Source organism: Gambusia affinis, linkage group LG17 (assembly GCF_019740435.1).
Source record: "Gambusia affinis linkage group LG17, SWU_Gaff_1.0, whole genome shotgun sequence".
Classification (NCBI taxonomy): Eukaryota; Metazoa; Chordata; class Actinopteri; order Cyprinodontiformes; family Poeciliidae; genus Gambusia; species Gambusia affinis.
The window spans coordinates 13,350,541-13,377,078 of NC_057884.1; the positions used below are offsets into that span (position 1 = coordinate 13,350,541).

At 38.4% G+C, this 26,538-nt stretch overlaps 1 protein-coding gene across 3 annotated transcripts in view; it reads left to right on the top strand.

The window, feature by feature from the left end:
* Positions 1-26,538, top strand: part of unc5cb (unc-5 netrin receptor Cb) — a 144,453-nt gene that overhangs the window by 98,551 nt on the left and 19,364 nt on the right. Inside the window, exons 5-8 of one of the 3 annotated variants that reach the window (XM_044096282.1) lie at positions 11,660-11,840; positions 15,128-15,295; positions 15,546-15,710; positions 21,115-21,171. In XM_044096282.1, the coding sequence (XP_043952217.1) occupies positions 11,660-11,840; positions 15,128-15,295; positions 15,546-15,710; positions 21,115-21,171 (571 nt within the window). The remainder of the gene's footprint in view (positions 1-11,659; positions 11,841-15,127; positions 15,296-15,545; positions 15,711-21,114; positions 21,172-26,538) is intronic. The other 2 variants (XM_044096283.1, XM_044096284.1) reach the window with 2 other exon arrangements.

Consider the following 26,538-nt stretch of genomic DNA (forward strand, 5'->3'; position numbering starts at 1 on the left):
ATAAAAAATAAATCCCTGCACAATTTGATCCCAATGAGCTCCAGCCCTTCTACTTTGTCTTTCCACATTTTTGACCATTTACATCAGCAGCCGTAAAGATGGTTAACCAAAGTAATAACATCCTATGTTGGTTCTATTTAAGTATTTGTGATTCTTTGATGGGTTTATTTTTGCCGAGGCTGTTGCCCTCAAAAAGTAAAGATTCTGCTGAATACTCCAGATAGTTTCTGTGATGGTTCTGCAAATTTCCCTAACAAAAAATCTGAAGCAATTTAGAGTTTAACTCAACGTACCCTAAAATATATTTTTGAATAGTTTTTTGTTTTTTTTTGCAGTTGATGCATACATTTAGCCGAGTACAGCTAGTCCCTGGATACTGGAAAACGCACCACACAGTAACCCACACTCACAAAGAAAACAAGCAGCAGGCATTTATTTTGGCTCTCCTTGCGACCATTACCAGTGGAACTTTGGCCTGGGCGTACTGAAAAACAGAGAGTGAGGTTTCTGAAGCAGCATAGGGTTTCAGGCATGTATGGTCTGAATAAATTAGATACTCAGCAGGCTCTCTTAAGAGCCATTGTTACACGTTTCCATAGCCATGAATATTTGATATATACTTAATCAGGAACAGAGGGGAAAATGTAACTGTTGAGAAGTTCAAGGAACAAAGAGGAGGGAGCCATTTAGCAGTAAAGGACACTGTTTCACTATTATGTGGGCTTAACTGGGAGCTGCATGTAGTTATAGTAATAAAGGTAAAAATAGGGTGGGGTTCTATCAGCTGAGTGCGGATCTTTCCCTCTTTGAATGCCACCATGAAGCTCTTTCATCAACTTCTGAAGGGCTTCTCCACAAGCAAGGCTGGCCCCTTTTCATACTTCAAAAATATGTGGCAGGCTCATAAAATGGACAGCTAAAAGAATGTAGCATTATTGTGCTTTTTCTTCTGCTGAAGGCCCCATCTCCATTTCACAGCACTTGTCACGGCCCTGAGACAAAGACGAAAGTTCAGAGGTGATGCTGCACAGCGAGCTGCTAAGCCCGTTTCCATGGGAGCAGGATTTTAATTCAGGCATCGCCTCCGTCAGCCGGGGTCCTGCCGTGTTATCGCGGGTAACGAGTCATTGATGCTCCGTGGGGAACAGGCCTCGCTGCCGTGATTAAGTCCATTGGCTTTGCTGAGAAAAAAGCAGAGTAACACAAAGCTCTGCTGTTCAAGCTTCTCCATCTGGAAAAAGGAACATTTAAACAAAAGAATTTTAACACTTGAGTCAGAAAGGCCAAATTTAAGATTTCATACATATATTCTTTTAGAATACCAGAGTGAGTTACATTTGTGTTTTGCTCCAAAGCTTCAAGGTCTAAAAATGATGTTTGACATTTAAACTATTTTAATATGCATAAATAAATCAGTCTCACAATCCACCACATACTTTAAATAAAATCAGCTAAACTGCTTACCATTCCATTGAATGATTTCTGTTACAGATTTGTAGAAACAAGAGCATTCTGGAGAAGATTAAAATTTATTTAGGCTCAATCAAAGATAATCACACCTAATTTAAATTATGTTAAGAAGGAGCGTATTGTGATGCAGTGGTTATAGCGGGTGAACCCAAAACAGATGCCAAAGACCTTGATGCAGGCTTCTCAAGTTTGAGTCCCATCTGAAGTCTATTGGCTTTGCAATGTGGGAATTTTATTGGGAATTTTAATGTTTATTTCAAAGTTTCCCAGAGCTGAAAAAATTGTCAAAAAAGAAAAAAGATAGATAGATAGATAGATAGATAGATAGATAGATAGATAGATAGATAGATAGATAGATAGATAGATAGATAGATAGATAGATAGATATATATATATATATATATATATATATATATATATATATATATATATATATATATATATATGCTAAGGATCAATTGGAGCAAGTAGTAGAACCCAGAATTAAAAAGTAAGCAGACTGATTGGAATTATGTAATAAAAAAGGAAAGTATGATAGACACAGTGGCGCAGTTGGTAGAGCTGCTGCCTTGCAGCAAGAAGATCCTGGGTTTGATTCCCGGCCCGGGGTCTTTCTGCATGGAGTTTGCATGTTCTCCCTGTGCATGCGTGGGTTCTCTCCGGGTTCTCCGGCTTCCTCCCACAGTTCAAAAACATGACTGTCAGGTTAATTGGTCTCTCTAAATTCTCCCTAGGTGTGAGTGTGTGTGTGAATGGTTGTGTGTCTTGTATGTCTCTGTGTTGCCCTGCGACAGACTGGCGACCTGTCCAGGGTGAACCCCGCCTCTCGCCCGGAACGCAGCTGGAGATAAACACCAGCAACCCTCCCGACCCCATTAGGGACAAGGGTGAACAGAAGATGGATGGATATGATAAAAAAATGATAAAATAAATATTACTCCAACAGCCTAAATGGGGAATCTTTATATATATGAGGCATTCAAACTATTTGACCAAATTAAAGATCAAACATTTGCCTGTCTGTGGAAGTCTTGGAACATTATTCTAACCTTGTTTTCTAACTCTGTTCCAATTTCTGACAGTAAAATGCAATGAGGATTTTGTAACCTTGTAAGAAATTCAAACTTAAATGTAACGTACTAAAGGACTTTACTAAAGGTTAACTTGAAATGAAGCGATGTGGAAAATTGCAATGCCTGCTTTTAATTAGCTCCCTAGTCCTGTACTTCCCCCCCCCAAAAAAAATAAATTTTACTTTTCAAATTCTTTTCTCATTTTCAATATTACATGTACATGTTTTCTTTCTTATTTTTATAAAAGTGACCAATGGTTTTGTGCCTTTAGAGTTTGTGGTCAGTGTTTTCTGGTCCAAGACATAGCAATGCTGTAACGTTCAAACAACACATCAGCTAATACATACTTACCTTCATTGGTAATGCTAAATGATGCCTTGATTCTCCATATACGATTGCAAAATGTCAATAAACATGCATCACGCTCTGCTGAGGATCCCTGCTGAAAGGATAGGCTAACTACCTTACTTGGATAAGAATATGTTCTTGTTTTGTTCCAGTTAATTAAGTTTGCATAAATCTCACCATCAGAGCTGTTTTCTGCATCATAAACAAGGCTATTTGTTTTATTAGCCATAGTTATTGATGAACAGTGTTACACAGCAGTCAGGTCTCTATCAGCAGGCTGTTAGTTTGAGGAAGAGCTGAGCTTTGGCTGGATTGGTCACAAATCAATTTGTCCAAGAGATGACAGAAGACAAGATGTGCTCCCTTTTATTGTGAAATCTTGGGACACTTTAATTGGTACAGTCTTGGCATAATAATAACTTGTTTACAATGTGGGATGTTTCTATAGAAACTCCAATATATTCCAATCAGTCTAATTGCTGAGCTTTATTGACATCACCAGCTTTCCTTCCAGTATACGCCACATGAATGTCTGGTATTCTTGATAATTAGGCTTAGTTTCACTTTAAAGGTGATTTGGAAGCAAACCAGAAGCAGCATATTATCTTGCCTTGCCAACAAGAAGCTGAGCACTTTTTTCCAGGAAGAATGGGGCCTCGTTGAGCTGTGAAGGGGTACCAGGAATGTCAAGAGTTACAGCACTTCAGTGCCCACGGAAACAGCTAAGTGCATTTTCATCAAGACTTCCTGTGGGAGTTAATGTGTTAGTGGGCACCGGACTACAGCCCTGTTGCAGCCAACCAAAGATTGCCCTTTAGGTGCTCACCTGCCAATCACCAAAGTTTTCCAGTGTAAAGGCTGTGATTTCCGGTAATGGCTCACATTTCTGAGCTTTTGGTTTTCTCCGTGAGTCACTTCTCTTCTTGCTGTCGCATTCCAGTGGGTCAGCTTTACCTGGAAAATGTCATGCCGAAGAAGCTTTCTGTGCTGCAGTCTATTCAAGACTTTTAAAATGAGATAGAAATGTGCTTTCAAAACTAACAAATTAACTACTTCACTGTGTTGCATGGGCTATGACAAAATAAAGTTTCTTTGCAATTGGCTCCAAACTTCCAAGATAGAAAAATTTATCACTTAAGACATTCAAATAGATCACACAGTGAAAGAATTTCATTTTATCATTGAAATTGAAAAGGGGAAGTTGGATGTTTACTCTCAAGGCACCTATTCGGTGTCATTATGGCTTCTCATTAAGCCACAGTGGAGAAAGAAATCTTGAGTCAGTGTATTCAACTGCGAGAAGGTATGTTGCTCTCTCAACACTCAGCCTAATTACTCACCTTTAACCCTACCCAGTGGAACATAAACAGCACAGTAGCACTGACAAAAACTAGCTGTACTTCTGCTGCGAAATCTTCTATTAAAAAAATCCAGCCATACGCTGACATTACATAGACCATGTTCGCTTCTACAGTGTATTCTGGTCCAAATCATATACTGGATTGTCAATCCATCAAAAGTGATTTAAAGCGTGTTTTTTCATCATCAAATGTCAACATAATATTTTTGATAAATATTGACTGAATGACAACAACCATTTCAATTGATTCTATTGTTGCCTAATAATTGTATTAATTGATGAAACTAAAATAAAATCTTAAATCAGCTATGCACTACTCACTTCTTCAAATGCTAGAAAAGAAAAATCTGTGAATTCCATAGCCTTGGTCCCAACACACACACGCACACACACACGCTGTTCAGAGTGAGATTCTGCCAAAAGCAACACATGATCAAAATATACAACTTGATTTTCCAAATATTCCCATCATGTTTTTATTTTCAGACCCGCTTAATATGTTTTGAATATGCCAGCATACATGGGAATCTAGAAAATAGTCTTGACAGCAGCTTTAACATTTCTGGATTAGTCAATGTTTGCAGCAGCAACTGCATCTTTGCTTCTATTCAGTATCGTCGCATTCCTCTGTCCTCTCTGATCAACACCATCTAATCTGCAAGTTGAAAATAATTTTTACCATCACATCTCAAGACATCGTACCTTTGTGAATTTGGGCTTGTGAATATTTATACCGCTCACAATCCCACACTTGTCATGCATGCATCTGCAGAGCATATGGCTTCTTCTCTGACAATAAATGATTTAATTATCACTTGGTAACCTATTGTGGTTCATCCTCCAGGTTTGTCATTTGACTCTGGAGAGGAAATGCTGTGAAAAAAGGGATAAATGAATAATTTAGGCGAGACAGCTAGTTAGACTTCACATGAAGGAGCTGAAGAGCTCATAATGACTTCTTTGTCGCACATTTCTGAGGAACATTTTTTTTCTTCACCTTTCTTGTCTTTTCACACCCTTCTCTTCCCCCACACACTGCTGTGCACTCTATTTCTGACTCTGCTGTGAGTAATGACTGCTTTTGCATCGCGTTGGTTCTTAACAAGTGTGTGGCTTGTATATAGTGTGTTCTGTGTATTAGGCTAATTAATGTTGTGCTGGCACAACCAGGCAGAGCACTGAGACGTCCCACTTGGTGGCTACTCCCACGTTGCTGCTGCAGTGTGGTTTGCAGCCAGGTTTGTAGACTAGAAGGGGGAAGGAATGACAGTGGTAGGACATTGAAGAAGAACCCGAATTTGGACTGAACGTGATGTGTTCACAGTTTCTGGCAGCTACTAATAACATTTTTTTTAAATCAATAATTGATCATGTGTCATACGCTAGATCACATTTGTGATAAAATGCTGACATAAAGTCACCTTTAGCTCTAAGATGTCTAGTTTTCCAAACTTCTTTGGTGATTGGAACATGTTTAGAATATGGATCTGAAGTAGCAGCTGTTGAAAGTCTGATTATATATTTGAATTTGCAAAACAAATAAAAAGTCTTTACACAGATGTTTACACAAGGGGTCCTCAAATCCAAGCCTCAAGGGCTGGTGTCCTCCAGCTTTTGGATGCATCCCTTGTCCAACACACCTGCATCAGATGGATGAATTACGCTCAGTATTCAGTAAAGTTCTCCAAGGTCTGCTAATGACCTGATTATTTGAGTTGTAGTGCTGAAGCAAAGAGATGCATCTAAAAGTTGTAGGACGCCAACCCCCTAGGACTGGAGATACAGACCCCAGTTGTAGACCTATAATTAAAGAAATACAAAACTTTAAAAAATGGTTATTTAAGGACCACAGATAGGGCTTTGACTCATTGTGTGCTAAATATTAAGAAATGACAAACATCTTAAGTATTTTTGCACATCAGTGTAAACATATTCATGTGTTTTGAACTATTTCACATTTTGTCTCGGTATGAGAGCAAACTTCTCTGTGTTTCAGAGACCAACTTGGGAAAAGTACAATTATGAAGTTTAAGAAAAATAATGAAGCACTATGAATATGTTTTACAGATAAATATATAAAAAGTTTTTTGCTCTCTTTAGTACCCCTTAATAAAATTCAGTGCAGTCTTTTGCCTTCAAAAGCTGCATAATTGCTTGAACATTGCTTTTTGCTAAGGCCATGGAAATTTAGTAGGGAATATTAGTGACAGGTCAGAGAAAAAGTTTAAAGAAGTTTAAAACCGGGTTAGTTTGCAAAGCAATGTTCTAGACTTTTAACATTGCACAGATTACAGTTCAGTCGATCATCAAAAAATAGAGTTAACTGCAAAGCTACCAAGCTGTTACCATGACAGGCTGGCAAGGAAGCAGCAGCGAGGCCCACTGTTACTCTGGAAAAGCTGCAGAGATCCAAAGCTCAGAATTAAGGGATTCCATTTTGATAAATTAGCAGATTTTTCTACCTTCATGGGAAACACTTCATGTTAAAAACGTGACCCTGCACATTACCTCAAACACACCATTTCCACAATGAAGGTGGCAACATCAAACTGTGGGGATTTCTTTCTGTGGGGAATAAAAAGCTAATAAAAATGTATTGGCATTGGAGCTTATTATACAACGCATCATGGAAGAAAACCTGTTAAAAGCCAAAAACTGTCTGAAGACCGTTACAGAGGTTCACCTGCCAGCAGGATATAAACAAACAGCCAGAGTTACAAAAATCTAATTTGGAATTTTCTGCAAAATTTGTAAACCTGTTCACAGATATCCAGATATGGGAGTTTGAACTACTTTGCAAAGCAGAATGAGTAAATACTTATGCTTTCAGGTGTGCGAAGCTGGCAGAAACATAGATTGACGCTGCACTTGCAGCAAATTATGGTTTTACAAAGAATTGACTCAGGGTAACTAAAATATACAGCATATACACACAACAAACTTTTCAAGACTAATTATCATTTTCTTCCCACATGCTACTTTATGTTGGACTGTCACATAAAGTCATAATAAAAAGTAGTTAGGTTTACAAAGTTAAAGTTATTGGTAATGTTCAGCTTATATACTTTGCTTTACACGATGTCCAACACATTTTGATCCTGATCATGTTGGTCTTTTTCATTGCTTTAGGTTAATTAGGATGTTTTGTTTTTCTGTCATTGTGAACCTTCTTCTGATAACCAGTTAGGTCTTCACAGCTCCACCTATAATCCCAAAATGTGCCCATCTTTTATTCTTTCATGTCCACCCTCGACCCTCTCCGATGATAGATTAAGTGTATATTTTGACACTGTGGTAACTGTTCTCGTACAGATGCACCTGCTCCCTCCTCTCCGTCCTGTTTTTCCCTGTGTTGCTCCTTTTTTCACATCTTTCTCTCCTCCACTCTGGGTCTAAGTTTCCATCTCGCTGTCTGTCACTTGGCTGTATCCGATGACAGCTGACATGTGGCAATTTCCCGGTCGTTAATGACAAGAAATGTGCCAATTACCTCTCTGGATGTTTCGCTGCCAATCAGACACTAACGAGCTGTGAGAGTGTGTCTTTGGATGGGCGTGCAAGTTTGTGCATCTGCACATGTGCATGCTTTTACGTCTGCTGGCAGCAAAGAAGATTGGGGAATTGCAAAAAGAGCTGTAGTGTTTTGCAGACTTTGATCATGTGAAATTTGCTGAAGAAATTGTTTTGCCATTTTCTTTTAGTTTTAGCACAGGTTTAAATATTGGTGATCTGTTGTTACTTTTATTCACGCTTTCCAGTTTATAATATAAAATTCTGCCACAATCTTTTTCCTTGTCACTTGTTTTCCTTCCCGCCCCTCCATCTGCACTGAAAGGTCCTTTTGTTCAAATTTTAATTACCTTTTCCCGTAAAAGTGCTCTTGACATTTGAACGCAGCACGTCTGGAAAGTCTGCCTCTATGATTGGTGAAAATTGGATAATCACCTCTTTGTATCTACTGTCAATCTCTTTTTCTCACCAAAAACCCCCTTCTGATGCTTTTTACCAGCGCCTTCTTCTCAGCATTGACTGATGCAAGTACGAAAAGAGAAAATATTTATCATGTCAAGTTTTAAAAAAAATAAAAACGACCCATTCTTTCTCTTGTTTGCATCATTTAATTTGTTCTATTCAGGACTTTTTCAGCACAAGAACAAAAGACACAGAAAGTGACAATGAGATCACTGTCAAATCTTTGTTCTCTAAACTCCTGGGCCCTTCTCTCTCCCTCTCTTTCTGGCAGAATATTTTTCGATTCATTCAGAATTCAGACTAGATTGAATTTTAACCCAAATATCCACTAACAGCCTTTCCTGCCCCTATTACCTACATGCCTTTAGACATTATTTAAAAATTACTTGCAGTCTATAATCTTGACTATTTCTAAACATACTTTTCTAGACCTATTTAATAACCTTATATGATAAAAGTAAAAGACCCTGCAGATCACTGAATTCCGGCAGTGTGATACGCAAATCCTGAAAATCACCACAGATGTCTGCAGTTTCAGCAGATATCAGGACAAGTAAGTTGAAATGAAATAGAAGAAGCAGATTTAGCCACTGTGGGCTAAGATGACTAATTATCAATACTATAGATGATCACGTTTCACATGAGCTGGCTCAAACTTTGGCTGGCACAGATTAAAACTGATCCCTGAAAATGTTCTCAGGTAAGAACACAACTTCAAACACAAAGTAGTTTGCATCCATTTCTGAGATTTCTAATGGGATAAATATACTTTTTTATAAAGCTTTTTTTAATTGTGTTGTACTGTATTTTATGTTTTCATGTACAATGATCAGGAAAATGGGTAATTGAATGAGATTTTCTCTTTGATTTCAAGTAAACCCAAAATTATTTGTAGCTTTGCCAGATTTTGAATGAAACCTATTGTTGGTCATCCAAGATGTTTGCTTCTGTGATAACTGTCTTTCAAAATACAATGAAACAATGTAAAAACGTCATCAATTTCAAAATATAGTAATTGATCTGTTTGCATTTTGCTAAAAATCTAATAAAAAATACATGGTTCCTCTGTTACTTTGATGATTTATATTTGTTGCTGAGCTCCAACTTTTTGAGTTTAGAAGGCCATTAATATACACTGCTCATGTCTTTCCTAGTTGTTTTTTTATTCAAACAGCATTGCTTTAAATAAGCTCTGCCTTAAATTGTCAGTGGTTTATATGAAAACCTACATTTTAACCCAGCAGACTTGGTGATAGACAGTTTATTGCATCCTCTATGCTTTGCAATAAAAGTAATGCTGCATTTAATTGCAGCCAAATCAAATAAGCGAAAGGTTTAGTTTCAGTTTGCAGACAGACAGCGATGGAATCATATCTCTCCTGGCTCCATGAAATTGATTAGGCTGATACATGTTTATGAAGGAAAACACTCATAAACACCAAATCTGCAGAGAAAACACATCAAGAATATGGAGGTTTACTGTAAACCACCGCTCATATAAATCTCACACCCGCTGTTTGTTGAGACTCAGGTATGCTATGGGAGTAGAGTGTTATGAGATGCATCATGTTGATGTTGCACACCTTGATTTGAGAGACGTTTAGTGTGAAACCTTAGGAAAGTTTCTTTTTTTTTTCTCAGGCATATTCAGCGTGTTCCCACTGGATAAGAGGAAGAAGGCGTTTTGCAGAGGTGTTGTGCCGCAGGCGTCTCTTAATGTTTGTCACCTCAAACTGAGGCAGATAGTGGTGGAGCTGGTACACCGCTTCAAGCGCAGCACCTGGTGCATTTTCACAAATCAGTCAATCTTCTTTTTTAAGAGACTTCTAACAATGCTGGTCTTATAACAATGGCCAATTGTGAGTCAGATGGTGTTTCTGTAGATATCCAACAACAGTGGCTGTTTTGTCTTGGCAGGACTCATATCAGATTATTGCCCCACTTTTGGAGATACATTATCTCCCCGGAGAAGGACACTTTATAAACATCCAGCCTTATCTTCGTCTGTTCTGCTCATCAAGTCCCACTCCTAGCGGGGTACCTCGTTGCACAGGAAGGTAGCCTGTTTGCCAGGCGTCCTCATTGCTGGACAGTTCCTTTGAAGAAAACCAAACACCCAGGAAATATGTTTGAATCAAAGTAACTGCAGAAAGCGAGAAAGGCACGTGTTGTTCTTTTGAAGAATAAGAAAGTAAAAAAAAATCTGAACCTTCACACCTCTTAAAGAGAAAAGGGGGATCTTGGAGAATTACAGTCAAATAAAGGCTCCAAATGATTCCTTGTTCTGCGATGGAGCCGGGCGTTCAATATCGGAGTGATTCAGAGAAATGAAACTCATAAGGAAAGGTCAGAGAGCCTCTCGGCTTTCGCAGTTGTAGAGCGTTTGCTTTTCTCCGCTGCCTGACAATGCTGCTGTTACTGTAGTGCTTTGTTCTGGGGAAGAATAAAAAGAGCATGATAGCTATTGACTTTTTGTAGTCAGACCTCTGAGACATAAACAACGGTGCTGTAATCCTGGCTTTCACTGCTGTATGAGAAATTGGACAGAAACAGGAAAAACTATGGCAGTTTAAATGCTTCAACGATTGTGAGTTTTTCTCCTATAATTTAATGAGGTCATTCTATCCTTTATTTATTGTCTTTTCCAGCAGCGGTTCTTGTATGAATGCTGCCATAGATGAGCCCCTTTTTCTTCACCTATGTAGATATCCATACATACATTTATTCATTGTTTTTGACTCTTTAATCTTTGCAAGGGTGTTTGGGTTGTCACATCTTTAGAGTTGATGTTTTAACCTGTCTTGCATCGGTTTGAACCGTAGAACAAGGGCAAAGCCCCCAAAGAGTACCGACACATACATTGGGACAACTTGCAAATCCTATTCAGAAAAGACCCTCAGCTTGGATTTAAGCACAGTCCTCTGTTGCTGCACAGAACCCATACTGACAACTGTAGTCTGTTTTTCAGATTCTGTAATCAATTCAGAGTTAGGATTGTCCACAAATGACCTGTTTACATTTTGCGATTGTTATGTTTGTATCAGTTTTAGGTTGCCCTGTCACCAAAAACTTATCTAAAAGACGGTCTTTGGTGACTGTTTTTGACAAGCTTAAGTCCTAAACTTTAAAGAATCTGTGTTTAGTACATCATAATTCAGGTTAAGTTTGACCACTCTAGGTATTTTATTCAAATTTTGAACTAAATTTGGTCAAAGATAGTCTTTAGTTTAGCATTAAAATTCAGTGTCATTGCTTCTGTAAGCGATTTGCAGAGTATGACCATATTTTCTTATAGTGTATGCACAAGATGAGAAAAATAACCAATAGAAATGAATTCAATGTAGGAATAGATAAAACCATTACTGCTCATGTTTTTCATCCCAAAATACTGGCAGTTGTAATTTTGTAAAAAATAATTTTTTAACTTCATTTTTAGGTGGAGTGGTTAAAGAATGAAGAAGTCATTGATCCTGCAGACGACAGAAACTTCTACATCACCATCGACCACAACCTGATAATAAAACAGGCCCGCCTCTCCGACACCGCCAACTACACCTGCGTGGCGAAGAACATTGTGGCCAAAAGACGCAGCACCACCGCCACAGTTATTGTCTATGGTAAAACTCCGTGTTATACTCCGGTGCCAACTTTTCATGACTCCAACTCAGTTCCTCTTGCATCTTTCAAGCAGTTTAGTAATGCTCACAGTTTTTGACAGTGTTAATCTGATAATTCACCAACTCAAACGCTCAACCATTTGATCTGAAAAACTTCCACATCAGCCACATGACAGGTTTGTGAAGTCAGAGGAAAAAGTGTTGAATCCTGTCACAAGGTCGGCTCAAGTCAAAATAAATCAAATTTCAAAGTCGCTGTGCATGAAGTGGGAATCAGTCTGTCACCCGTAGAGAGTAACATTCGCTCATTTTGTTTCTGCCGGAAGGTGTGTGGGGAGCAGAGGATTTACGGTTTTCTGAACTGTGAGAGAGGTGTAGATGTAGCTGAGGCGTTCTTAAAGAGACCCCCGCTGTGGCTCCTGCATAGGCTCAGCTACCGTCTCCCCAACATCAACCAGCTTGGTTCTTACCGCACAGCATGGCTATAAAGATAAAATTCAACAAGTGTAGGAGGCCCAAGACTGAACAAATGACACATAACACAAATCCTCTTTAGATACAATATTATTGTTTTTTTGAGTAAAAATAGCTTTATAGCTCAATTAATCAAAACTTACAGTTTCTGTCTTCTTTGTTCAATTTGTTCCTGACTGGAAACTGCTCACAGCTATTATACTCTATAAGAATACCTCTGATAACTTTTTTTTACCATATGTCTTCCAGCTTTTAGTATATAATAGCTATATTAATTTCCATGTCTTCTGTTGAGAAATATGCACAACAGCGAAAAGGAATCCAATTGCAAGATATGCAAGAAGAACTCAACTAAAAATTGCAGAAAAGTGATAATGTCACACATGGAACACCAAACTCCGGTAATCATTGCATACCACTTTAGCCAACCAAGACGGAAGTTGAGGGATGTTACAAGGGTGAGGATTTATATCTCTGTTTACCCAGTGAGTAAGAGAGAATTATGAGAAATGTCATCTTGAGAAAGTTAACAGACCAGCACCCTAACCTGATATTTGAAAGCACTCCATGACATGCTCAATGTGCATGTATATCATCGCAGTGTTAAGTAATGGCTTGTGATAGAAATTGTAATTGAAAAGAAAAGAAAGAAACTCTGTCAGCCTTCCAGCTGATGCAATTTCTGCCCCATATCTCTCCACTGTTACCGGTTTTATTTAATGACAACTAACATTTTTGCAAACAGTGGACACATGCACCTTAAATAAACACTGTATCAGTCTTTTCTTTTCTGAAAAATTTATGGTCTCCTTTATGGTGCTTTTTGCTTTATGCTCTTTCTAAATGCTTTGAAAGACAACAGTAACGCCGATTGCAGTGTCACTATATTTCATACTTTGAAGTTGGAAGGTTGTCAAGGGTTAAATAACATGATAAATGTCCTTTAAACACAGATGCAGTAGATGCACATAAATAATACAGAAGTGACCAGATGCTTGCAACCGATACTACCACCAGGGTAAAGTTTCAAATCCATAATCTTCTCATCTCTTTCTTCCATCCCCGACTCTCTCCTGGACCTGCAAGTGGTGTTGCATTCATATAGGGACTTTGTTTTGTTTATCAACTATTTTTCACAGCTGAGTGGATACTGAGAATAATATAGCCATTTGGGGATCAGTGCAACAGTACTGTACAAATGTAGGAGAGCAGATTTCAGACACAAGGCTTTCATGTCACCAGCACAGTCTTTTAGGATTAAGTGTCAAAAAAGTGCTTTGATGTCAGCTCATTCTTTTCATTTCAAAGATGGTATACTCACACATTCAAGTACAATTGTGCTGCATGTGTAAGTATTCATACTGCCCCATGCAGCAGGATAGAAATACCCTACGGATGAGGGAGAGTTGTTTGATACCAGTGATGAGGAAAAAAAACTGAGATGGATTTGCAGTATTTCCAAAGCAACTCACAAAAAGGACACTGGGAAGAGGAGATGACAACAAAATCTGGGTTTGGAGAGAGACAATGAGCGAAGGAGAGAAGATGGAGCTTTAATCCCCCGTAGGAAAGAAAAAAAAAAGACAGCACAGAAATCTTGGCTCTCCTTCGAGACGAATGTTTTTAGGAGGGGGTTTTCCACTCACCATGTCACATTTGAAAGTTGTTGGCTACGAGGGGCCCGGTTTCACCATCTCAAATGCCACAGACTTGTTCTCAGCCACAAGCCCTGGTGTCACTCTGCACTGGATTTAGCCGCCGACAGAGATGGATGAGGGAGGTAAGAGAGGCATTAGGAGGAATCAGGGAATGGAAAAGGCAGCAACTGGACCAAAATTGACACGCCGACCGCTTCAGATAGTAATCACCCAAGATGTCACGGCCCAAATGCAAAATCTGAACAGTTAAAACATGTTATGGGATGTGAACCTGACTGGACATGGGCTTTCCTAATAGGGGATTATTTTACTTCACAAAAACAACATTTGTGTTTAGCCTAATATTTTAGAGAAAGCACTCTAATTTAATGTGAAATTTATATAATTTTTTTAAACGTAAAGGAGGCTACAGCATATTTTCTGCTAAGGCAAAGTATTAATGTCTAATTGATGCAGAAAGATACTGTGATGGTCAAAAAAGAGTCAAAAATATGTGGGTCATACTTTTGACTCATAAGTAATATCATCATTGCAGCTTTCAGCAGGGCTGTTACAATTATATCATATTTCCATGATACCATGCAACCTAGTTAGGATGATGCTACCGATTTATGTGAGAGCAGATACCGGTAAACATCTCTGCAACAATTCAGTCATTCAAAATTAGTATGGAGTTGGTATTTATAATACCTTTAGCATTCTACATTAAGAATTAGCTAAATGAGCACAGCTTTGATCATTCTTTGTAGAGTAAGTAGACCTGCAGAGTAAGTAGATTTCATTTCTGAAAGACTGCCGAAATTCTGTAATCCAGCATAGAATTGGACTTTTACCTCCTAACTGTCTTGAGGACATTGGTATCCTCGTAGAACCATAGTCTGATATGAAAACACTTTTCGGGGGAAAGATAGGACAGCCTGAATGAAGTCTATGTTTTTGTAGAAAATATATCTAGAATCTTCTTAATCCTTTGTGCTTCCAGTCTCTACTTTTATTAACTACTAATCATTGATCAGTTACTGGATGATCGCCATCTCTCATTTTAGACACCAGATAACTCTTTTTTTTTTTTTCTTTTTTTTTTTTTGCTTTGTCAAAGACTTGTTCATTTGTTCATACTCCTGAGTTGAAGCCTCTTTTAACCATTTTTTCCAGTAAATGGTGGATGGTCAACATGGACAGAGTGGTCAGTGTGTAACAGCCGCTGTGGCCGTGGTTACCAGAAGCGGACGCGCAGCTGTACCAACCCAGCCCCACTGAACGGAGGTTCAATTTGCGAAGGACAGGGCATCCAGAAGCTGCCATGCAATCCTCTCTGCCCAGGTATGGCAACAACAACAACAACAACAAAACAAAACACCAACCTATTAATGGGCTAAAAAGGGTTCAGCAGCACAAAAACTGAGTGCATTACATGATGCAACTTGTGCTTGCATATTGTGTCTCCATGCTTACATGTACCTATTCTCACTGTTTCAATCATATCCACTCACCCACACGGGCGCTCATTTGTCTCCACCTTCCTCATTTCACTCATTCGACCCTCATCCATGTCCTGTCTGCTGTGTGATAGTGGATGGCCTGTGGACAGAGTGGAGTAAGTGGTCCACCTGTGGGACAGAGTGCACCCACTACAGGAGGAGGGAATGCAGCGCCCCGGCACCCAAAAACGGAGGGAAGGACTGTGAGGGCGTGGTGCTCCAATCTAAGAACTGCACGGACGGGCTGTGCATGCAGAGTGAGTACCCATACTAATCCTGTGCTACTCTCTCTGAACCCGCCGACCCAGAAGAGTCTCTTCGACTTTTGACCAGAAGTTTTCGCTGTGCTCTTTCATCGCCATGTGTTTCACACCCACATATAACACTTTCGCCTTGTCTATCACTCAGCTTTTCTTCACCTCACTCAGAAAAAAAGAGCAGAAGCTGGAAAGCTTCTGTCTTTATCTGTCTCATTTTAATCACACTATAAAACAAAAAAAAAATACAGAGCTTCAACCCGGGAGAACATGTGGTGGTATCCTGTAGTTTATATGTTCTCATCAAGGGCTTGAAAATCATCAAACTCCTTGACTGGTTTATTTGAATTGTTCTTTTACCTGGGTGGATTGATTACCAGAAACTTCACTTAATTTGATAAAACAAGAACTTTGTGTACAATTTTGAACTTATTCAGAATTTTCTTTGTTCCACTAACCCTAACCCGCTAGGTCTTTCCTCTTTCTTTCTGTATTTCTTTCTTTCTTGTGAAATAGTTTAAAGTGTTTAAAATGTTTATCAGTTTTAACCTTTGTGAACCAAACTTACAAATAGCCCTTAACAGAGGACTAAACTGGGAACCTTTTTTGATGCTATTGCCAATCCTAGTATTCATTTGTACATTTAAATGGAGGTGGCAAAACCAAGAATAAAGTTAATATATTCTTGGACTGACTAGGAGCTAGAACAGTTTAAAACTGCTAAGTCCACACTTGGGGGGGCAGGGAATGACATTTTCAGCATTACTCATTCTCCCTTTAAATTTCTGACCAGTCATACAACAAAAGGCAAATGGAGAGAACATCATGGCAAGAAACATGTAAATAATTGGAATACATGACATGGACTGAGAACAAATCAGGAGCATAAATAAGAACTGAGAAGTTAATTTGTGGAGTGGGAGCAGACGAGATAGATTAAATACATGTGGAACAGCTGCAGGGAAGAATAAAAATAGACCCTTAATGAGGAGATGACAAAACACCAGCAAACACAGGGAAAATGTCCTGATCAGATGAACAGTGACTAAATAAAACATGACCAAATGCCAAAGTCTTTAGAAATACAATAAAAGTGAACAGGAACAGATGTGAAAGATACTGGAGAGAAACTGAGCCATTAAAGCCAAACAGAGCCTACAAACCAAAAAAAAAAAAAAAACACAAAACAAAACTAGATACATTTTGGTGAATGTCTATGTACATATTTGAGCCCAGTTGTAAAATTTTGAACCCTGTTACGAAAGGCGGAAATCCTTGATCATTTCAAACTTGTGCAACTAATTCTTACTTTTTAGCAATCATTGATGCTGAATATTTTATCATCATTTCACCGTGGGAAAAGAGTGGTTTCAATAAATCTTGAAAAGCCCAAAATGAACTACATTGATACCCCTGATAATACACGTACATCTCTGACCAGAACTGTATATGTAATTTTGAGCTGTTCTCTGGGAAGTTCTGGGACACGCTGTATTTAGGCTTGCTCTGAAATATTCATTTACTGGTCTTACTCTGTTGATGTTGACAAAACAACAGATAAAAACCAGTTTGTGGTGAAGCCAGACCTTTTTTTTTCTCGCAAGCAGAGAATGGTTTACTCATGCCGTTTCTGCCAGGAAGTTAAAAACAGCCGCACGGTTTGCCTAATCCAACAATCCTGCTCCCACTTATTTATAACACATTCACAGATTGAAATCATGAATTTATAGCTTTGATGTGTGTGTGTGTGTTTACGACATGGCGGGGCCGTCACACGGTGAAGTATTTGGCCCCTTCGGCTTCATCTGACTAAATGATCTTTGCCATCTTTTCTTCAGCAACAAGAGGAAGGGGATGAGCTGTGGGGAGAGGCAAGTGCTGCACAGAAACTGAGTTAGACCCTGTCTAGTCTTATAAAACTCTTTTGCAATAAACATCTTTGGAGGTGTTAGATCCAATCACTGTCACTTGCGCCTTCATCATGTGTAAACCTATTACAGATGGTGATTGTGACACTAATTATATAACAGAGGCTCAGCTGCTAGGTGTCTTAAATTTAATAGAGCTGGCAAGCACTTTGTGCAGCTTCTGTTGCACCACATTGTAAATGGCTACTAGTTGTAATGCATCATAAGTTAGAGTCAACATTATATTACTAATCAAAGTCCAAATTTATTAAGTAAATAAATGTGTCTGCAGAGTACGAGGCCAGGAAGTGTTGTATTCAGAGAGTGGATTACAAGAATGCATTAGCTGATTTTGTTGAGCATTATACGTTGCTTTGCAGAAGCACTCCTGCCCTTGGAACTTTTAATAAAGATTTTGTCACATTAAAACTACGGACTTCATATTGCTTTTATTTGGATATAGAGACCAAAACGTACATTGGACATTTCAGGGTTGAAACTGAGGAGAGGTTTTCTGGAGGAGCTGCAGAGATCCGTGGCTCAGGTGGGAGAGTCAGATAGCAGGATAACTATCAGTCATGGATTCCACAAATATGGGATCTATTGAGCAACAAGAAGCAAGCTAATGTTGAAAGAAAGACATTAGCTTGTCTTTCTTTCAAGAAAAGGGAGAAGATGCGCTGCCCAAATGAGACAATCTTGATTGAACTATCCTATATTTGAAACATGGTAATGGCAGCATAATGCTGCAGCAAAATTTTCTTCAGCCAAAGCTGATTCTATGTGATGGGACGATGGATGGAGCAATCTGGGAAGAAAACCTGTCAGAGGCTGAAATTAACTAGAGACTGGCAAGAAGGTTGACCTTCCAGTGCGACAACAACTAGACCTCCCATCACATAGTTTTAATAAAAACATATCATACATATACAAAGTTTATATATAAATAATTTGGCATCTGTAACAAGACTAAAAACCATGTTAGCAGACATTTGTCTTCTAATCTCAATATCCATAAGCTACTTTAAGAAGAACAAGAAGATGTCAGTCACTAGTGCTGCAAAGCTGATAGAGACCCACTCTGAAAGATTGTCAGTTGTAATTACAGAAAAAGTAAAAGAGTCTGAGGTTTGAAAACAAATACACGTCACAAAGATTTATGTTTATACAAATATTTTAAAAAAGTTTTCATTTACTTCCTAAAATTTAATGTTGGTCTATTACATTAAATCCCAACAAAATGTTCTAGTTTGTGATTCTAATTTAAAAAGTTTAAGACAAGAACACAAAAACATTGGGGAAAAAAATTTGCAAAAGAAAGTGTAAGACTGTGAATGGGTTTTTTTGCTTTAGCATAACAACATATGTTAACCCAACTCTCACCTGCCCTTGTTCTCGCCCGGCAGCTCCACCTGTCCCAAAAGCATTAGCTCTTGGAGGATTGATGGCTAGTTTGCCGAGAATATAAAGCCATAATGATATAGATTCAGGATCATTTCAGAGATTGATTTTTTTTAGAAGCTAAGAGGCCAGAGCCACTTACGCCAATGCTAACGACCATTTCCACAAGCATTTAGGAGAACGGCCCATTATCTGAAAGCTCATGTTATGGCAAATATGATTGGGAATGGAAGTTGTGTGCAATCCGAACTCACCTCAGACGGTTGATTTGCTCCCTGCAGTGCAGAGCTGGAATCTGAGCAAACACGTGTCTGTGGATTTCGTTGCAGTTTGATCTTATTTTCTGATGTTTGAATTTATTTAAATCACTTCAATTGCAGTCCATCACAGAGCTCTGCCTGAAGGAATCTGATCTGGCCAGAGCTGAAACAGGGCCTGATGTTTCAGGCATCCATAACTCCTCACTGTGGAAACACAACTGACCCCAGTCAAAAAGGAAAGAGATGTGTGATAATTTACTTTGCAGCTTGTTTATTGCATTTTAACAGTCAGGGAATTTTGGGTGTTACATTTACTAAAGTTAAATATCATAAAATTGATCCAGAAAGGTTTCACTCTGTACATTCAGAGAAAACCTTTGGATTTCTAACTTGTTCAGCTACCACAGTTCACCATGGGTGACCCGTCTGTGTTTGGCACTTCCCCTGTGGTCTGTGTTTCTGAATTCATATGTTGTTTGCCGAGCCTCCGGTAACCCCACTCGCAGACATGACATTTTCTTGACATATCGATCCACAGAACAGGAAAATTCAGACACCAGCAAGGGTGCACCGTTTTAATGCTGTGAGACAAGACGGCACAATCACGATGCCAAGCTTGATTTCTGCTATTTACACTTTGGCTTAAAGGTCTTGATCAAATTGTCTCTGGATTTTTGGTTTCACAAAAATTAATAAGTAGCAGAGACGGAAATTAACCTTTAAAATTTTTTAATAATGGCTCTTTTACAGACAAAAGAACAAAGTAGGCTTCCAAGATTGGAAAATTGCCAAGCTAAAGGAGTAATGTTCAACACTCACATTGATTACCTGTGCTATGATCCCAACTTCCTTCCTGGATCTATAAGTAGAGTAAAAAAGAGAAAGATTTTTTTTCTCTGTCTGGACCTGCTTGTTTTCCTCTGGAGCCCATCCACTAAAAAAGCTATTATGCTGGTTTTCCAGTACTCTCAGTCTGGATGTATGGAAACTCCACAGGATGGGTTCAGAAGGGGCATCCGCTTACTGTCGCCTCCCGCTTGCTCCAACTTTGCTTCCCCAACGCCTGATTGCATGCACCGACCTCATCTATTACATCATTGATTTTCCTGTCAGTCCACTTGTCTTCCTGTGGCACTCTCCCTTTCCAATAAGGATTTCATTGTTTGTATAGTTGTTTATGGATGTCTCAGGGAGACTGAATATTATGTGTGCTTGTGCGCTGGCTCTGCCTTTCAGTCTGGCCCCAGCTAAAGCCTCTAAAATACCAGCAGGAGCCAGAAAACCTTCTATGCAGAAGATTTCCTAAATCTCCCAATCGCACGTGTCCAATTTTTATAATCGCTGTCCTTCAGCTTTCTCCTCTTTCCGCTTTCTTAACATAATCATTCCTTTTATCTCGTGCACTAACGTCTCCATCCACCTTCTAGTGACAGATGCAAGGCTGTAGGTTCTATTGACTCTGCTGGAGCTCGTACTTTATCAGCCCCTCCATTCCCCTCACCTGCCAGCATCTGTCCTGCTGCTGCCGAAGCACTAAGCCCACTTGATGGATCGTGCCGCTTCCTCAGAGAGCCTCCATGTTCTCCCCCTGTTTTCCCTTCATTCATCTCTATACAGCATGCACAGATACGGCAAGGAAGGGGGGCTGAATCAAGAACGATCACATCCCTGTGTCATCGCTCTTGCTCATGGGTTTGTCGCTGTCTCATTTGTTGAGTTAGTTTTTCTGTTTGAAATTTGATTTTCATCATCCCTCTTTCTTTACCCCCCCCACCCACCTTACCTCTCACACCCTCCTCCCCATCCACAACCTTTTCTTTCTTGTTTTTTTTAAAGGTTCCTTATATCAGAAGTCTACTGAGGCTAATGACGAGGGTGATTTTGGAAATTCATGTGAGTTGTTTATTTTCATCTTTTAATTTCTTTTTTTTTTTCTTGTGGTTTGCTGTTATTTCCATGCATGTATATGTCTTTGTCTTCACCTTTTGTTTTGTTTTTGTTGGTGTTTTTTTTATAAGCAGCTTATGAACAAACTGTATTTGTCACTACAGTCCATCAAATTAGACACTGAAAATATAATAATAAATAATAATACATTTTATTTGAAGGCGCATTTCAAAGCATTCAATATCCCCGAAAAAGAAAAAGAAACACTACAATAAAAACAATAAAACACCAAAAGACGTATCTGAAAATTTGCAGTAAAATCTTTAAAAATACTGCTTTCCAAATGATCATTGTGCTTTAATTTGTTCATCACTACTTAATTTCTAATACCATCATAATATACCAGCAAACCAGCTCTGTGTTGTTTTTTCAAATCTTTAAAGTAAATTGGTGAGTAAAAATTTAATTATTGAAGAGACGTAAAAGCATCACTTAAAGTCTTGGTTTAATAAATACACCTTTTGGACTAAGAACTAATCGTAATCCAAAAAATATTGCTATTTATCAACAATCTTTATCAAATCAGTTGCCATTGAGTCATCAGTTTGGTTACCAGACTTTCTAAAGAGAGAATAGACATAAAAATCTTGTTCAGTCAGAATTTGTCTTTAATTAAATATTTCCTAACGATATTGGAATGATATGTTTTACTGTTGATGTGCAGATCTAATTCATTCTGCTTCACTTTGGCCTAAACTTCTGTGGGGGATCTCAAAGATGGCATATATTTGGCATATCCAAATTGATGAATAGCGACCTTTGCATTGAAATTCTTGCAGTCCATTCACCTATATTATTTTTTGATAAATGAGGACCAGCCGGGGGGAAAACAATCAGGTCTCTCTTTGTCTTTCCAAAGCAGAAACTCTCCCAGATACTAAAACTTGTTTTTCAAGATTTAGTAAAACTATGCTTTTTGAAACGCTACCAACTTCAGGGTTTTGGTTTCTCACTGCCTTCACTGAGTAGTACATTGGATTTCAACTTTACTAGACAGTTTAAGGTACACTTCTCTAGTGGTGGATAGAAATCGTTTTTCCCTTTAGAAGTGCTTTCATTTTATGTGGCTTAGATTACAAAAATCTGTCAAGTCGGGTGATAATTTCTTAGAGATTCGGTCCACTTTGATATAATCTATTACATAGTCAGCAACAATACTCATTTGGTATTAAAAGACTCAAACAGTGCTGAGAAGAATCCCCCATATTAGTACTCCAATAGGAGCAGTCTGATACAAAGCAGCTTTCAATTGAATGTTACAGCTAAAATCAAGACTGGTTGCATTAGGAAATGTTATTCTGATCTATTATTGTCCAACTTTGTTTGGTCAGCATGCATCCAGCCTCAGTTTAACTTGGCATGATGGTTAGCGTGCATCTACAGATAACGTGCATACCTAGATTGGCACAAACGGTTGTTTGAGCTCCAGTAATTCTCACTTGACATCCAAAAGGAGTTTTCTACCACATAGCTGTCGTTTGCAGAATAATATTTTCAGGGGTTTGTGCAGAAAAATCTCAGTAGATCAGCATATTCTGAAATACTCCGACCAGCCCGAATGCAACAATAGCCATCAGAATTCCCTTTTTTCTCATTCATCATGCTCAGCTTGAACTTCTGCAGGCTGCCTTCATCACATTCAGCAGCAGCTATTTGACTGGTTGATTCACTATTAGTGTTACCAAGAAGTAAAAATATGTGTATCAGTTTAAGTGGCTGGCAAATGTGTGCATCTTATTTAGGCACTTTTATCCCTTATTTAGACCTATATATGCTTCTAACATTATACCACTTTTACAAAATGCCGTTTTTGTATTTCTAACTTAACAAAATCACATAAAAAGAAAAAAAAAAACTAATTAATGTCTCTATCAAAGTCTGCATATTATGCAAATTGCCAGAAAGCTCATGCCACAATTAGAATCCAGTCAATTCTCTGTATGAATAAACAATGTTCACACTTATTCAAAGCACTTTCTATATATTTTATCAACATCTTAAAAGTGCCAGAAATTCATCAAAGCAATCTTGGTTGTGTATTTACATTGTACTTGTGGGTAGAGTAGAAACACATCAGAAAGCAGGGCACTACTCTTGGTTTCCACAGGTTCTAAAAGTCGGATAGGAGGTACGTATTTTAGTTTTCAGACAGCTCTCCTGTGGAACCAGCTCTCAGTTTTAGTTTAAAACTAGGCTTAAAATCTGACTAAGAACCTTATTGTTTTGCTCTATTTGTCTTCTAGATGAAGCCACTAGAGGAACTAATACTGTCATTAATTTCTTTACTTTTCTTTAACATAGAAAATACTTCTGGATCAGTACTTCAGTGTCTATGTTTTCTCGTTGTTGTATGTCTTCTCATACCCCCCAGTCAGTTGTGGCAGAAGGCCGTTCACACGGAGGGATTTCCCTTCTGAGATTTCCACATGCATGCTCCAGTATGATGGATTGCTGCAAAGTTAGTTACACAATGCAGGCAACTTTCCACTATCAGCGACATGATGCAATCTGCTGGGTTTCCTTAGAAAGAAAAAAAACACTTTTTAACCACTTTAAAGAATAAACTGAACTTGACAGCATTGTTTGACTTTTTTTTTGTCTTGAGACAACGTGCTGTCAACTGGCACTATATAAATAAACTGAATTGAATTCGAACATGGATAATATGTGCTGATTGGGTTAAAAACCTCTGCAGACGACTTCTTTTTCTTGCACAATAGATGATGACCCTCTACACAGAGGACTTAAAGAGAAATTTGGAACATTTTTAATCATTTGAGTTGTCAGATGTCTTACCAGAATCTTAGACCTTAATTAGGTTCTCAAGGCTGAGGGTCTTCACAGTCGTGAAGGAAAGAGCAAGATTTGATTCAAGCTTTAAAAACTCTATCACTTAATTGTGTGGCTACTCTAAGTGTGAAATAATGAAGACTCTGAAAGCTGGAGATATATTTAAGAAAGGAGCAAAGTGTTTTTTAGGTATCTGCTTTCTTAGTTCAAAGTCAGAGGCATCTCACTGTGCTGCAGCTACTGCAGAAATAATTAAAACAGTCATTAGAAGAAACCTTATGTAACGTTTTATCATTAGATGTTAGCAAGTAAATTTCTGGACCAAACAAAAGCATGAAGAAAATAATTGCAAATGAGCAAGGGCTTTTTGACCTTGTTAGAGTACGGATCAATCTTCCCTTCTCTCTTTTAACATTTGCTCAAAAAGAAAAAAAAAGATTAAAATGTTAATGAAATTCATTTCAGTCTCAATAATGTAAGTTATTTAAGTAATTAAGATTGGATTTAAAGTAAATCCACCCTAACAGCAATGTGCAATAGGACCACTTCTAAACATCTCCCATCACACTTTTTTTGTTGCAGTGTTTTATGCTTTTAAGTCTTTCTGTTAATCTGTCTCTCCCTCTGTCTTTAAATCTTCTGCTCTTCACAGAAAATAGAGTGTTTAATAATCTGTTTCATTTTCACTCCTTGTATTTTTCCACTTCTGACAATAGCTCATGTTCAAAGGGACATATTAATCTGAGTGATGCATTTTAATGCGTACACTTAGCAGGTTGCTGCATTTATCATCAAAGCGTGGATGGAAGATTGTTCGACTGAGGGGATATATGTTAAGCAACTGCAGGGAAGCTCTGCAGATGGAGCGGAGTGAAATTACATTTTTAGACCTTCATCACTGGCGCCCTGCTCCGTTTTGTGTTTGTGACTCTGCGAGAGGAAAGATTAGAGCCCTGACATACATTAGGATGCATCTGGAAGAGGATGTTTAAGGCAAGGCTGAGTAGAGACGCCTATGTTACAAATATGCTTTCTAAAGAAGATACATTAATATAATATATACTGATGTGCTTTTTGCAGTACATAAAGTGTGTCTAATTATAGTCATTCAGGAAACTTAAACCTCTGCTGTAACACAGTCCTCATCCTCACTGCTCATATTGTGCATTTAATGCATTTTAAGTTTATAGCAACAAACTATGCACTGCATTATGCTCCTTTTAGCCTTGGGTTAGTTCTGTGTAAAGCTAAAACCGTTTCCCAATTTATCATCTTACAGTCACAAACATTTTATCTTCTCAGTTGAATGTAGGTCTCGTCTTTAACTGGACTATTTAACACATCTAGAGTCTGGATGGTGTCTATGCCAGCCTCTAAGAGATTTTATTATCATATTGTCTTGTATTTAGTGTCATCCATCTTCCTATCAACTCTAACCAGCTTCCCTGTCCCTGCTAAAGGAAAAATACCCATACCGCATGATGCTGCTACCACCATGGCTTGCAATGAGGATGTTATATATATTTAGGGTTATGTGCAGAGTTGGTTTTAAGTCACACCTGAAGATTTGCATAAAGTTCAGAAAGTCTGACTAGAGCACCTTTTACCACATTTGCTGTGTCCTCTTGTGGCAAACTTAAAATTCGACTTTCCCTTCATCAACAGACTTCCTCTCACCACTCTTCAGTAAAGTCTGGATTTCTGCAGTGTGTGGCTGATTGTTGATCTGTCAACAAAGCTGTTCTTCTCCAAAGTTACCACAGGCGTTTTGACTCTGTCTTTTGGTGGATTTGCCGGTTTCCCTGAACTCTGTTGGTTGCAGTGAATTTTATTTAGGGGTATTAGAGCAAATAGTTCTGAATACAAATGCATGCCACACTTTTCAGATTTTTGATTGTAAAAATCTTTCAAAAGTATGTACCATTTTCCTTAAAGTTTACAATTCTTTACCAGTTTGTGTTGGCCTTTCACATAAAATACTAAATTTAATCAAATGAAGTTTGTAATTGCAACTTGGTAAATGATATAAATATGGTTCTTTAGAGTATGTAATTAGTAAACTTATGGCTTTCCCTTTTTGCAAAAACACTCTTCCCTCACAGCCTTTTTGCTCTACTGCTTCATGATTCTTTGTGAAACTGAGCACAAGAGACACATGAGTGCCATCTGCACACATGCTCCACCATCATGCATGTTTTCAAAGCCTTGTCTTTGGATTTATGGGTGACACTGCCATCTGCTGCATATTCAACGCAATTTGCATAAGTGCTTATCCTAAAAATGGGATCCTCTCCCTTATCAAAATGCCTTTTGTTCTCTTATAAGTAAGTATGCATTTGCATTCTTTTTGTTTGACTTTTTCAACAACCCTACAGCATGTAGGCCCTGCGCTGACATGCCAAACAATGCACGGACACATGCTCCCACAAGCCCCCCTGGTATTTCATTACCTCGAAAGAAGTGTTTCCCCCTCCTCATTTGTCAAGTTGTGACACTGAAGGACATTCTTCATAGAGCACCACA